The sequence below is a fragment of the Scomber scombrus genome, chromosome 8 (genome assembly GCF_963691925.1).
Source record: "Scomber scombrus chromosome 8, fScoSco1.1, whole genome shotgun sequence".
NCBI lineage: Eukaryota > Metazoa > Chordata > Actinopteri > Scombriformes > Scombridae > Scomber > Scomber scombrus.
In genome coordinates, this window is record NC_084977.1 from 7,243,943 (window position 1) to 7,259,997 (window position 16,055).

Genomic DNA, 16,055 nt, shown 5'->3' on the forward strand with positions numbered 1-16,055 from the left:
TCATGATGCAACACACATACCCTCAACCCACAAAACCACTTGGGAATCTTGGTGGAAATGTCAGAACAGGCCAGAGAAACACATGGAGTAGAGAAGGGGTGAGCTTTTCAGGATACTGGCTAACTGTGTGTGTGTGTGTGTATGTGTGTGTATGTGTTTGTTGGTAGGGTGCAGGGTCAAATGTAGTTGCTTGATATCTATATCCTAGCAACTGAGAGTGAGTGATATCTTGTACAACAGTAGCTGGGGATTGGTCAGAGAGCTGGCAAAAGCCCCTCCCTATTTGTAGGGTAGCCTAAGAAAAAATACCTAAATTCAAAACATCTCTCGAACTTTCTCCACTCTGCACTGTACCCTCCGGCACTTTAATCCAGGCCTTGTTTATTTACTGTGTTTATTTTTACGTATATTTATATATATATTTTTCATTATTTGTTTTTTTATTTTTTTATTTTCTCGTAGCTTATGCACAGTCTGTGATTTCTGCGCCTTTATGACAAGCTGGTAATTTTTCAGACTGGTAGCAAAGTGAAGTCTGGCATGTCAACATGAATTCACCTTACACAGCATTGCAGTATTACCCAGAGTTTCCCTTTCATCGGTAAGTACATACAAATTGCATAAACTGACTAAAAGTTAACTAATATATATATATAATTTTAAATGAGCTCATGTGATGTGCCACCTAATATGTGAAAGTGAAGTTTGACATGTCAACCCGACATTCTGAAGCAGCATATATTGTATACATTTATTTTATTGGAAATGTGTATTCATGTTGTTTACATGTGTTGGTACATTTATTTTTACATTAAATATTGGAGTTTTTTTTTAAAATGGATTTCTAACCAGAGCAAATTCAGAACGTCTGAATTATCGAACGGACTGGGAATTCCCCTGCTCTTTGTATTTGACTTGAACTCACCATTCACACTGGTGCTGTCTGGAGGTCCAAAGTGACCTGAGAACAGTTGTGTCTGCCTGGATCCTCAGCTGCCGCTCTGTCCTGATATATTTATAAGCGTGGCATACTTATGGCAACAATGCATGTGTAGAGGGCCATCAGGGCCGAAGTGGCAGACAGATTACATGACATCTCAGTTGCTCAGTCTTCTTCTGATCTTTTACTGTATATAAGTTACTGTATATTCTACTGTATTGAGGACTTTTGGCCAATTCAATTGGAATGCATGTTGTAATTCAGAGGATGTTAGATGTTTTGCAGATGCTTTTATCCAGAATCATTTACAGGAGGATACACAATTATTACAATTATCAGATGTATTTTATTCAGTCTTACATATTAGCGTAGCCTATATCTTGGCCCATAGACTACGCCCTTTAGTTAAACCAAAATCATGATTTTAACATCATGTTAGAACATTATGGTGACTATTTAGCAATTGAGACAATACTCTGTGATGTTTTAAAACTCTGTTTAAAGCAATATATCAACATACATCCTTTATTTGTTCAGTATATGTATGTCTAAGCAAATTCACCGATGTTAAATTGACTCCAAACACTAAAGATTTTACTGTGGACATCAGATTGCGCCACTAAATCATCACTGTATGTCTAATCAATAATCATATGATGATCAGATACACTTTAACTATAATATCCTGATATTTGAAAGACAGTTTTACTTTTTTTCTGTCTGGTTCATATGACTTTATAATTGCTAACAAATTGTACAAATTGTACTGTGATCTTACTGGGCATGTCAGGAGTACTATGTTTATAGTTTCCAGGTAATTTGTCTTGCTGTTAGTACATTATTATTAAATTAGTATGTAGTGCCTTGTTATCATATTCCTCATTTGGACAACTCATATGTAGCAGTTTACGTACTGTGTGCTCTTTTCCACTTTAAGGGTATTGTCCTTGCAATTCCGTTTGACAGTTATGTGTTTTAAAATCATCAGTGTGCATCACACTGTGTGTTTTTCAAAGAGAAAACTTCAAACTCAACAACAGCATAATTATTTAATTAGACCTTGATAGCTACACTGCTATGCTGTATTAAAATACATGATAGTGTATGTTTTCTAATAATACCTGTTACTGTGGTGCTTTAATCTATTTTTGAGCAAGGTAAGTTTGGATAGCATTCATTTTCTATGGTGTTGTTTATCGGATTGTATTCAGCTTTCAAGTCTAAAGGTTTCTTTTTGGTCCACTAATTTTCTCCTAGTCTGTTGTTTTCTTTAAATTCCTAACCTTAAAGGAATTTGTGCCTGTCCTTTTGCCCCATAGGATTTGACTTTAGAACTGTTTCACTTCTATAAAAGTAAGGGGATAAGAGGAGGAGAAACTTTGGGGTTTTCTATTGTTTTGCAGTCATGTCCCTCTTCCAGCCAGGGCTGACAGATGAGGAGGAGAAGGTCTTAGGCCTTTGAACAAGTGATTAATAAAGACACCGGAGAAGGGCCCCGATCGGCTGGGCTGTTTGTTTTGATTGCATTTTCATCGGTCGGTGTGCCCAACCTGCCAAGAGACAATGGCCGTCCCTGTTTAGTGCTGACCTCTGCCCCAGTCTCGTCTGGAGGCGCTGCAGTGTCTTTAAGTGGATGCTGAACAGCCTTTGCCTCAGGCTAACTGAAACACTCTCTGAGTAACCAGACACCCAAAAGCAGACAAACAACAGCTAGAATTAGGTTAAGGCCATCTATCTGAATTGTGTTTTCATAAAATAAATCTGCTCAAAACGATTAGAAGGGCAGTTTTAATTCATCATTTTTAAATGAATGTTTTTTGTAATTATTACACACATATTTAAGTTAAGATTTTTCCCCTTTTCCATATCCGTCTTGCCAATGACATTTTGTTACCTACTTAAGTCTCATCAATTCTAATAATATACAGTCTATACAAATACACATGCAGGTGAACATGGCCCAATTCTTTTTTATTAAACTGCATTGCTACACTAAAGCTGTTTAGGAGTGTGTTGTGTTGTGTAAGTTGCAGATTTATAGGCTTACACTGAACCTGACGAACAGCATCTGTGATTATATTCTTGATTATAACTGGTCAACAAACAATGCTGTGAAGTGAAGCTCAGAAGCCTTTATGAAAAAGTTAATGAGGTAGTTGAACTAGTTCTGCCAAATGGCATATTTTCAAGAAAAATTAAAGCCTGAGTCAATTGGAGTTGACCTATGACAGAGATCAGTAGAAGGGCCACACCTAAATCCTCCCTCCTTAATTACCAGAAATGCTGCAGGTATAGCACACCTGTGCTGTTCCCTCTGTCATCCATTATTTTCAATTTATGATAGTCTGCCAAACTTCAGGAAGCCTATACTCTTTGATTTATTCTGTGGATGTCTTTCTCCTATTGTCCCTTTCACTCTCTGTGATGGACAAAGTGCAATAAGAATAAAAAATAGTCTATAAAGATATAATTAAACATTTTGGCAGGTCATAGACAAGCTGGTGAGACAAGAGTGTCTGAATAATATTTTTAAAATAAATTATATTAATTTTGCAGGTTGGATAGGTTATATATGTATACAAATAAAGAGCCAGTGATTGCAGTTTATCTTTATTATAGGTAATATTGATAATATTAACATGAAAGTAGCTACTTATTTAGGAACAAAACAAAGAATGTGCTGTGTGATATATTTAGTCAATAGTGTTGCATAATGTTAATCAACCAATCTTTTAAAAAAAACAAAAACATTTACAAACAGAAAAACAAGCATGATTTTGCCTGTGCTGCCTCGTGACTGGTTGCCATGGTAATTAATAAGGTCCTTGAAGACAACCTGAGAGGAGTCATTAAATTCATAGTTTGCAGCTGAAGGTAATATCTTCGTTTATTTCGTTTTTGAAGGTTGACTGAATTTCAACATGCTCCGTTTATTCAACCGACTCACGCCATAATTGTGTCAAAATAGCTATTTTATTTTATTAATGTTAAAAAAAAAAGCAATAGTTTTGCTAGTTAGCGTCATAATGAATTCAAGGCTAACTTGAAATGCGAGTATGCTTGCTACACTGCTACATAAGTCGACTATATTCTAAGTAACAACAGCTTGGTAATTAGTTTCCCAGTGAAAGTGTAAAAACAGCTGAGTTGTGAAAATATTGTCTTTGTTTCTCAGCAGGCTTGCCCGTTTCTTTTGCTAATTAATTTAGTCGACCTCTCCACTCAATTCATTACTATCATGTATCATTATTACCTATAGGGACATGGCTTTTAATGCATACATAGTACATTGTTTAATTCAGCCTGACACATCAATTTCTTTACTCTACTTTTAGTGTATTCAGTGTATTTAGCTTGTCAAAATGTTGTATGGTGTATTCCTCTTTCAATAATAGCAAATTAGTGTGCTTGATTGACAAAGAATTAAGGATGTAATAATACTGTAGTGGAGTGTTTTTCCAGTTTCCATTAAACCATAATTATTAAACCTTTATACTCAATATTTGTTAAATGTTGCTCCTTTTATACATTCTAAGTTGCCATCTGTTGCTACTGTTGCAAACGCCTCTAAATTATCCTCTTAATTACATCCAAACTGAATGATCTGTAACCCTGATCTCCTAAATCCTCCCTATTAATGTTTCCCAGGTAAATAAGACTTAATGTAGCTTTATTCTAAACTCAAAACACTAAGTGCATAAGTTAAATTATTTTCTTCATTAGATATGCCTGTGTTTGTAAGTCAGGTATTAATATCATTCACCACACTGTGTTGGGGAATTCCACAGCCTTAAATAGTGCCAGCTTCAGATTATGGACCCCCATCTCCTCCACCCTCCACCCCCAAGCCCGTCCAGCTGTACACATACCAGAAGTTGCAGCAGTGCTATCATATAGACTGTGGGGGGAATTCCGCCTGTCTCAGACTGCAGCGTGCGCCACTTCAGCAGGAACAATGGCAGGCTGAGCTCTGAAGCAGGTGTAATGTTTCAGGGGAGCAGGTCAAAGTGCCTCTGTCTGAATGGTGCATAATCACCATTATGTGTAGTACAAATATTCAGTATTATGCAGGCTGACTTCTTCACAATGGAAGTGCTCTTCATGAATGGCTGCCAGCGGGACTCCTCCTCCTCCTCCTGCTTTTCCTCCACTGGCTGGGTGGCCAAAATCTCTCAGCCCTGCACTCTTACATTTATGCCGATGTTTGCTGACTTTGCAACTTTTAAAGCTACCTATTTAAAATTGGTGGGCTCGTTTTTTTAAATATTGAATATGATCGTGGTTGATTGTGTCTCCTTGCAGACTCAGGGACCCGTCCCGTTTGTCCTGGAGAGAGAGCTCCTTCCTCACCACCATGGCCCAGAATCAGTCTGCACAGACAAGTGATCTCTTCAGCCAAGATGTATTCAACCAACTGTTTGATATGCTGGACCAGTGAGTCCCCCCCCCCCCCCCCCCCCCCCCCAAATAAAAACATAGTGCTAAAAATGCAAAAACATATTTTGATGGTAAAACAATCTCTCTTGTGTTTCAGATCTGCTGCTCACTCAGTCCAGCCCATCGAACTAAACTTCACAGACAGTCCAACAGAGGAAGGAAACACCATCCAGATCAGTATGGACTGCATCACTATGCATGAGCCAGATGAGACGCTTTCTGTAAGTACGTAGGTTTGATGTTCCAGGGGACCACCTTTTACCTTTCTCTTTTCTTTTTAATAGCAATTTTTGCTGCTGCAGACCCACCACAACCGCAGATTGAAATATTTAAAATCACATTACCTGTTAAACACACCATTGGCTATATTATAGGTTCATATCAATGTTAACTTAAAACTTAATCAATATCAACTGAACAGTGTCCATTTTTTTTTACAGGAATAGGCTAAAGTAATGATATTTCTACCATTGCAAACAACAGTATCCTGGCCATTTATTGCTGAGTCAGTACCATAGGTGTTATTTATTTGATTAATATTTCCATTCAGTCAAAACTTGAGTCACTAAGCGATACAGTCAGTGATGCTATATAGCCACACAGAATGCTCGAGGGTCTTTTTTTGTTGTTTACATTTTGTGGTTGATTGATAAATATACCCTGATTACTTTCACTCTGAGTTGATGGGACTTCCAGCGGTAAATCCCATAAGTTGTACAATACAGAACATGCAAACGACTTTTATATTTTCATATTAACAATGGAATTTCCCCAGGACGCTCGTGACAGTGTGGTGCAGAGTAGATCAACAACCAGTGAATGCGGCCGGTTTATCTGTTTTTGTCTGAGATGTTGTCTGTAAGGTGGTGATATTATCTGATTTAGCCTGAATCGGGCTTGACCTGGGTGGCCCCTCTGAGACAGGTAACTCTCAGAGTCTGTTGATGGTATGTGCATTTAGACGGTCACATGCCTTAAGATGTGCTTTAAGTTGTCAGATTTGAGTTTCCTGTGGTGCCCTTTTAATTTAAATGAGTTGAAGCTCACATTGTGAATTTGTTTCTTGTGACAACACAGAGCAGATATTAATTCACATAATAATGCAGTCAAGAGAAGCACAGTGAAAAATCCTTTGTGATGTTAGTTGTTTATAAAGCAGTGCACTGTATGAACTCTGTTGTGTTTGATCTGTAGTGAGGGACATATCTTCGTCAGTTCTGCTACTGAAAGATGATGTGCAGGTTCCCCTCCCACTGAAGGAATGCTGTTGTCCAGCCAGGGTGGAAAAAAATAGCAAATAAAAATTTTGTTCAAGGAGCTGAGTAATGTTACCCTGCGCATCCCCCAAGGGGGTCTGTGCTCTCTTGAACTGGTGATTAATGGCCCCACCCACCCCCACCACCCACTTTCCTCTGCACCAAAAGAGGGGCGTGGTGCGGTGATTGGCACGCCAGCAACCCTGGCAGCATCCGTGTGGGGGCTGAGATCCCGCTCCCGTGGCATCTTGCCAATCACCAAGCCCCGATCATTATTACCAAGTCAAGTGTCTGTGTTGATGAAAAGCTGTGGTTGGTGACCCCCCAACCCCCCACTGCACCCCACCCATCCACCCACCCACCCATGTGGAGGTGTGCCTCTTTCATGAGTCATTAGAATGCAGCTCACTGTTTAGTGCCCTGGGGGACTTATTTGTATTGTGTAGGGTTTATGTTTAATCTGAAATTCCTTTTTCTTCTGGATTTTTTTTTTCTGTAGCTGCAGGGCAACAATTTAACACAGCACCTGCCTCTCTCGCAGAAGTCCCAGCTCTCATCCATCAGTACGTGTCTTCTCTATGTAAAAGTGAGGGGTAGCAAGAAGAGAGGGGGGCAGCAAACAGAGGGTTAGAATAACATGAAGGAATGTAGCAGAAATAGTGGCAGAAGAAATGCTATATCCTACCCCAAACAGCTGATTTTACACCAAGATAAAGCTCTGATCAGCTGTGCGTGGAGGACGTAGTGTTGAGCACGGGGGCAGATGTCCTTTTCACACACAGGATAGAGTTTAAACAACTTTACAGCAGAGTAGCTCAATCGACACAGGGCTTCCCTGAGGTCTAATTACATGTTTGTATTTGGATTCTTACTTTTTCACCACACCTCTTGTCTCTTACGTGGGGTGGCTGTTGCCCTTTAGTTCAGAGTCTGAGCTGCTGGGCTGTTTTTCCACCATTTAGTGAGTGTAACAGAAAGTTTTTTTAATTTAGTTTTAAAATTCAGGAAGAAGCAACGTAAAGCACAAGTTTAATCGTAACTCTAATTAAAAATAGTTTTTGTTTTTCAGTAGAAAATCGTACAGTGTTTAATTCAGAATATTAGTAAACCCGTGTATTAAGCACAAAACCATAATAAGCTCCTCTTTCATTTCTTTCATGCTCCACCAGTTTGCCTCCAGCATATTAAGAAGTGTAAGGCGGTGTACCAAGGAAAGAGTACCTGCTACGGTCCACTTGAGTAACTGTTGAGTCAGTGAGTGAGTATGAGACCTGGACTGACTGTGGATGTGGGGATGCTAGAGCGAGAGCCCCTATTGCTCTTATCTGTACAAGTTTTACACACATTTTCTTAGACAAGGCTTACCCTTTACTTTTATACCTCACTATTATATCATCCCAGGTTCGAAAAAAAACCTGTGAGTCACACCCTTCGAGAGACAGCGCATGAATCAATCCTCCAGTAATAATCCTTTAAACTTCTTTTGTAAAACACCAGTTATCCATTTTGATTTCACCTGAATACCTGATTTTAATCTAGAATCTTTAAACATGCAGCAGAGTTAAACTGAAGTGGAAGAAAGTATGTTGGTCTGGTTGCAAAATAGAATGTCTTTCAGAAATGCAATTGTTGTCTTAAATACATGTCTAATGTTTTATTTTGAAGTGAGCAGGGTCAGTATTATAGATTAATACACGGTCGCCCATAAAGTTGGAATAATTTTGTTTTCAGACACATTCCTCTTTTTATTTTCTATTTATACACATCAGTAATCACCTTTGACCAGGTGCAATGAGATTGATCAATACAATTTTGAGAATATATACACTTTATCTATCAAGAATAAATCACAATCACATTCATTGTGCTTCCTGTTCGTGTGTTCACTGCACTTGAGGAGCCGTGACGATGAGGCAAATTAGACAATAAAGATTAAAAAGCAACAGCTTTATTTGCGATGTATTGTTTACATACAACACAGGGTCATCATGTGAAAATAGATCTAAAACACCAAACATTTTTATAACTGCAGGATGTCAATTTTAGTAAAACAAAAAGCAAACAGAGTTAAGTTTAGAGTTAAAAGAATACAAACCCTCTCTTTTTCTCATCTTATCTCACCATGATTGTTCCTGAACCATCGGACACTATTACTGTAGGAAACTACTTCTAATTTAAGCCAGAACCTGCAGCCCAGGGACCAAAAGTAGAACTCGAGTCTTGTAGTTGAAATGCAGATGACCTTCTTGAGTTCCTAAAATGTTGCTAGAAAGTTATAATAGTCACTAAGTAAATAAACGGACTTGAGAAGAGTTTTGACAATCTGTCATACATAAACTACATGTCCTCATCAGTTCATCAGTCAGTAGGGTAACTTGGTTGATAGATTAACTCCAGTATATTATTTGTAATGTTGTAAGTGACCTTTTGCAGCGTATGTCAGTCAATACTTCAACATTGTCTGCACTTCAATGAAGAAAACTGAAAGCATCAACTGTTACTTAGCGGCTAAAAAGCTTCTCAAGCTGTCTGGTCATGGGAAATCTGACTGAGTTCATATTCTGCCATCTGAGGCTACATAGCATAGTAGAAGCAACAGGGGGAATAAGAAGTCAAAATATCAATTGGACTTTAATTGTAAAGCTGAAATTAAGATAGAAGTCTGGTGGATTGTAGTGCAGCATTTTGACTTGATACTTGATACTAATTTAACAAAGACAATTCAGTTTGATGATCAGTTATCAAATCAACCCTGTTACTGAGTTACTGACTGTGCAGTAATTTACTTAGTGGTCAAATGAATTTAATTTATATCAGAAAACTAGCCGATTAGTCTCTCAGTCTGGTCTTTTCTTGCCACTTTAAAATTATTCTTGCAACTTTGTCCAGTGGGTAAAAAGATTTTTCTTAATCAGTTTATTTCTTTTTAACAAGTGTATTTTAAGACTTGGTGGCAGTGGATTGTGGGGGTTTTAAGAGCTGCCACCCAAGTGATGCTCTCTGTCTCTCCTCTGACTGCCTGCGTCTGTCAGTGTGGATGGGAGCTTACACTGTTTTCAGAGCAGGTGTCTGTACAGCCACTGCAGTCTGACACTTGATACTAAACTAATCTAGCTGACTTAAGGAACAGGATCTTTAAAGGGGAAAACTTTACTAAAGCCTCTTCTGTCTGAGCCCCATAGATCTGCAGATTTTTAGCTGCTGCCTGGTCCAGCTCTCTTCTTAGTTTCTCACTACTGATGCACTTAATAAAGAAGTGACTGCACTCTTTGAGAATATACTATAAGATGGTAAAGCAGTGTGTTTTGCGTGAACTGGTTTTTAGGGTCTATAATCCAGAGCCTCAAGTAATTCTGCAGCAAGTAAATGATTCTTTGTCACAAATGAGTCATGTTAGGATTGGGTTCCCTTTTGGAAATTGATCTCTATTATGTAAGAAAAACATGCAGGTAGAATAATCTAAAAAGTAAAAAAATATGTGTTGATTTATAAGCTCACTCCAGTTTATTGCAGCCTGATTCTCAGTTGCATTAAATAGCCAGGCTTGAATATAGGCACCACTATATATTTTACTACAGCCTCACCCAAACACTGAGTATTCTAACTTCTTTTCAGATGCCAATGTTGTTTTAACATAATTAGAAGTTTGTTTAGTTAAACTAATTATCACCTTCAAAAGGCCTGGCTAGGTCTTCACTGAAGCCTGGGTACAGGCCATTGGACTGGCCTCTTTATAGTGTTGATTTGCTTTTGTGACATGGTGACCTGTAGGCCTGTAGCCCCGGGGTCTGACCAGGGTGTGGCTGCTGATTGGAGACACTGACTTCAGGTCATAGTTGTGCTTAAGTCTTCAGACGGCTTTCAAATCATTCTGACCACAGGCCAAAAGTTTTAGCCCCCTGGCTCTGTAGTAATAGAGGTGATTTGTGCCCTACTGACCAGTCCCCTCCCTCAGCGAGCAGTATGTTTACTTTTTACATTTTATTTTTTGCTTGTCCAGAAGACTAAAACAGACCAAGCATTTGTTCAAAAACATGTGCTGCAAGGTAGATCAGTGTAGATCAACTCAGCCTTAATGCAGCTGTTTCAGTTTCCTGGCTGAATGAATGAAGCCTAAATAAATGCATACATTTATGAATTGAACTTTCACACAAGTAGAGAGGCAGCTGTCAGTGCCAGCACCACTACAGTATCTGAGACACAACACATGTTTCCAAAACAGATCTACACCAGTCATCTCTGATAGATACAAGCAATCTACAGGAGTCTCATTGTTTTACTGGGGCCTCCGCATTAGGATTGCTTGGGGGATGCATTGGGGAGCAATTCTTATGCAAACTAGCTACTGTAGGTAAAGCTACTCCTCACCTAACTCCACAACACAGTTCCCACTCTGCAGCTTTCAGGTGTAATGGATTTTTCTTTGTAATTATTTTTCTGATTATTATTCACATTAATGGTAGTTTTCAATTTGGAATATAATTTTGATATCAGCCACCCAACTGAAGGGTCTTTTGAATTGCTTAAATTAAATTTGTATTAAATATTTTACAGGTAATTTAAGAGCACTGCTATATGGATAAAAATATTCAGAGGTAAAAATGAAGTTTCTTTTTTTTGCATTGACTATTACTATACCTGGATCGTCATATTTTTAGTCAGTAAATAAAATGCAAAAGAACCAAAATGCAAGCATGTGATAAAAGCATTAGTCATTTTTATTGAATTGATATTATGCGCTGCTACCATTTAATGCAGTAACTCTCATTAGATAACTTAAACCTCTGAGGAGGCCTGCAGAGCTAGCAAGGAGACGATGCTTCTCCTGAGGATGGGTGTGGACTCAGGTATTGGACAGGTAACTCCTTAGACCCCTCCCCTCTCTTCCCGGTATATATGACCTTCCCATAGATTCCTATAGAAGCTTCTGTCTGTCCACTTTGCATCTGTAGTCCACATCACTCCTGTTAGAGTGAGGAAAAGAGATTTGTGGAATCCTGGAGCCAGTGGAGCAAACAGCAGCAGCTCTGCTCAATCTCAGCGCCAACATGTTGTACCTGGAAACTGGGGGCACATCTTCATACAGCGAGGTAAGACCAACGGAGGAGACGGTAATGGGGCATCAAGCACTGCACCCGTTCCTTTGGGATGAATTAAATACCACATAAGAGAAAAAGGACTTGTGTTTCAGGACTTAAATTTGATGTCAGTATTCTGAATCATCAAACATCGTGAATTTGTGTATGTTACTTGTTGCCGGATACTTTTTTGTGTTACTCAAGAAGAGTTACTTACTTAAGAACTTAATGCTGATCAAGTAAATGAAAACATTTGAATAGATTGAAAAGACAAATTCTTCTTTTAATCGAGTAACAATTAGAATAGAAAAAATGAACGCGTTGAAGATGGTTTTCCTTTTGTTGGGCAGTATGCGTATGTGTGTGTGTGTGTGTGCACATCTTTGCGTGTGGCAGTCCAGTGAGCAGGGGAATGTAAACACCTGGAGTATCTCTTCAAAAATGTTCTTCTTGTGAAATGGCTTCTACCTGGCTTGGAATGGATTTAGTCCGTTGATTTTATTTACTTTGAGTCAAGTTGTTGTTTTTGAGTGTCAGAAAATCTGACATTCAAAATCTTTGGAGGGTTTTGATTTTTTGCGGTGAGACGTTCAGCCCTGAGGCGCCTTTAGAGGAAAAGCTCAGGAAAATATAAAGAATGGAAATGAAAATAAAAAACATCATTTTGTTGGTTATTTTAATAATGACAAACTATTTTGATAGTATTTTGTGCTTTATTTGATTTAAAATTGTGAAAGTTGAACACTGATGAGAGTTTTCATTTTCTTTTTGTGAACCGAGTGTTTCTCCACAAGATGTCTGACCCCGTCATTAAATATTCTTCTGTTCTTTCAGAAACAACCAAAACAATACTGAAAGGTTTTAAAGCATCCATCTAAGGTTTGCAATGTTTAACATAAAAAAAAAATCAGGGCTCCCATCTCCATTTTTCACTTTGAAAGTGCAAGCCTCATGATTGATGGATTGTTTGCAATGTTGAATGGTAAACAGAAGGGAAGTGTTTTAAACTCAATCAAAACTGAAAAGGAGTTTGTACTGAAGTTATTTCAGACTTCTTTTCCAAATCACACAAAATGGCGTTATTCTTGTTTTAAATATTTGATGGTTTTGCATTTGTTTCAGTGTCAGGGAGAAAAATGAGTCCTTGTAGTCCTCACAGTATTTGTGAACAGAATTGTTAAAAAAACTAAAACTAAACAGTTATTTAGTAAATAGCTGTCAGTAAGTCCCATCTAAATGAAATATATATTTCAGTTGAAGGATTATTTAAGATCAGTGTCTGTTCTGAACCCAAGTTTCCATTTTTCTTTGTCTTGTTTCGTGTCTTATGAGACATTTTTACCAACCAAAAATCCTTCATACAAACATTTTGTAGAGCAAGTGAGTGGTGCTAGATTCTCAGATTGCAGGTTGCAGATAGCAGGTGTGTCAGGTCACTGTCTTTTAAGTTGAGCAGGGGGTCTTTAAGTGGTGTCCAACTCAGTGTGTGAGGTATCGGGTTCCCCCCGTCCCCAGTCTCTTGGGAGCCGATGCAGCCATTAGAATGTGGCTGGCCAGTCAGTGCTGTTTAGTCCAGGATCGTAATTGCTTTAATGGTGTGTTGATGTAGATACAATCACCTGCTCTGCCCACCCCAGCAGGTATGAGGTGTAGATAGACCCCCACCCAGCCCCACCTCAACCCCCAACCCTGTTGAGCCTTTAATGCCTCCCTCCCCTGTGGTCACTCATCACAGTCCCCCAGATGCTCTTATATGCTGGCCCAAGGTACGTGGAGCAGGTCGCCGGAGAGCCTGGAATGGGAGTTATTCCCCCCTCAGGCCAGGTCTGCTTTGGTTCCTGTCATCTATTGGTCAATCTGGCTTTATCAGTGCTTTCAATTTGTTGCCACCAACAGTAGCAGCAACAGGGAAAGTGGTATCTTCTTTAAGATATAAAATTGAGGAATTTTATCTTTTTGCAGTCTAAGTTCACTGTATGGGATGTTCATGGTGTTCTCGGAGAAAATGTTACCTCACCACAGTATTTTCCTGGCAGATGTGCTGCTTACACAGTGTTCACAGAGACTCTCCTGTCATGTGATACTGTTGCTAATCATACTCAAACTAAAATATATTAACCAGACTCTAATCATAAGGGTTAGAAGAGATGTCTCAGAATTTCATGTCACATATGGTAGACATGACAGTTTTCAAGGCACTGATTTCATCATTTGCCCAGCAATAACTATAACACAAGGAGGAATTTATAAGTGTCAGTATGCCATACCAAATGCCACTGTGGTGACATTAGCAATAACTTTAAAATTACTCTTGTCATATGTATTTCAAACATCTTTGATATGTGCTCTGGATAATTCGGATTCCTACATTGTAATCAACAGGCCATCACTCTGAAGGTCAACAGTCTCTTCTTCCTGTTGGCCTGAAATGCTTACCCCAGCACTTATCTCACACAAAGAAATGAGCTTGAAGGCCTCAAACAGACAGCACAACCTTTCAAAAACTTTATTAAAGGCTGTTGAGGATGTCAAGGCTGCTGATTTACTGTGCTTCTGCTTAGCAGCGTGGCATCCCAAAGGCCTAAACACAGCGTTGGCTATAAACAGAAGGAATTTTTAAGAGCAGCTAAAGTGGTTATTAAATGGTTGCTGTATTATAGTGGAATAAGATCTGATTAAAGGAAACCAGGAGAAGGCTTGAAACTCCCTTACACAACCTTTTTAAAAGCTGATATCCCACTTCCAGTCAATTAAACATTAAAACACGATGAGTCGTAGGTGAGACTCCACTGCTGGGCCTCAGTATCTGCTCAATTATGGCTTTATCTTCATTCCTCATCTTTGATCTTTATATTCATTTAGACCACGAGAGGCATTATCTGAGGCCCTGTATTTATTGTTAAGTATTCTATGTCAGGCTTTCTATTTTATGTCCCTGCTATTATCTATGTTTGGTCTCCGGCCAGCATCAACCTTTTCTTTAGAATAATATTTGACATTGATAATTGGTGCCTGTCACATCCACCTTTGCAGCTGCCGGCATCAGGTAGTGGGAGGCTGTGTCATCTCTGAACGGCTGAGCGCCTCGGAGTTGCGCCACAGTTCAAAGAATCACTGTGATATCATTGACTGCTCACATACGGGAAAAGACTGTCCAGACAGGAAATTGTGACACCCGGCCTGTCCCCACATAAAATGCTGGATAGTTTTATCATTCATTTCACGTTAAATAAATAAACTTTGAAAATTGGTTTTAAAAAATGGAATCTCTGATCTGAAAATTCTGTTATTTTTAGTCACGCCAGGTTGAATGTTACCCACTTTTTTCTCCTCTTAGATCAGATTCACAGGGCCACTCTTCAGCCCATTGAGTTTAAACCTTTATAACACGTGTGTAATTACCCCATTGTAAGGGAGCGTGTGTTTGGGGAAAGCCTCTCTTGGCTAAAGGCTGCAGGGTCTCCACCAGAGTAGAGTTTTCTTTCTCTGTGTGTGTGTGTGTGTGTGTGTGTGTCTTCCATTCACAAAACACTTGTCTCCTAACACCTGCATGCCCAGCATAATTGTTCCTCAGACAAGCTCTTCTAAGCCCTGGTGTCATTGTTTCCGGGGGGTTAAGCAGCCTTATGCTGCACACAGTGACCCTCACCCAAAAAGCAAGCTACCCTGTGGCGCTGTTGCACAAGTATGCTGAGGTTGACTCAAATGACCTCTCTCAGGTGTCAAACTGTGTGTGTTCCTGTGTATGTGTGTATTGAAATGTACGTAACTTTTCTTGATAAATCAACTACCTTGATGACTAGTTATATAACTTACCTCGTCTACGTTTTGTTGGTCATCTGGCACACCGCTAACACCTGGCAGTGCAATGGGTGTGAGCTGGACAGCTGTGGTCAGCCGTGCTTGAAATAAACAAGAGGCCCTGGAGAGATTAATGGCTGTCCAAAGAGTGAGAGCCATGGCACCTCGTCCAGGAATGTGCCATTTATAAATGGAATGGAATGGAGTGAATGGCGAGCAGAGCAAGTAGGAAGGGGCTGGCCGCAACCCAGGAGTATTCTCCGTCCTGTTTAAAGACAGACATTTTAATTCCATTCCTCCTGTCTGAATTGTTGGCTGTGGAGGAGGGAATCAGGAGGCCAGGTTTTTTAGCAGGACATTGATCCAAAACAAGCAAGTAGGTGTCTGCAATTTGAGTGATTGAACAGAAAATCAGAGTTTGTTTCTCGTCATAGGAACATTTTTTAAGGCCAGTGATCTCATGTTGGTTAAGGAAGGAGATAGACCATAAACACAACACCAAGAAAGATGGTTTATGTTACTCTGCGTGGACACAGACCTTTT

General features: G+C 39.3%; 1 protein-coding gene across 3 annotated transcripts in view; it reads left to right on the top strand.

Annotated features, from left to right (window-relative positions):
• Window positions 1-548: 548 nt before the first annotated feature.
• tp63 (tumor protein p63) overlaps window positions 549-16,055 on the top strand; it is a 30,437-nt gene continuing 14,930 nt past the window's right edge. For 2 of the 3 annotated variants that reach the window (XM_062423460.1, XM_062423461.1), the window contains exons 1-3: window positions 549-601; window positions 5,243-5,374; window positions 5,475-5,598. In XM_062423460.1, the coding sequence (XP_062279444.1) occupies window positions 549-601; window positions 5,243-5,374; window positions 5,475-5,598 (309 nt within the window). Of the gene's footprint in view, window positions 602-5,242; window positions 5,375-5,474; window positions 5,599-11,681; window positions 11,724-16,055 lie in introns of those variants that run through there. The other variant, XM_062423462.1, reaches the window with a different exon arrangement.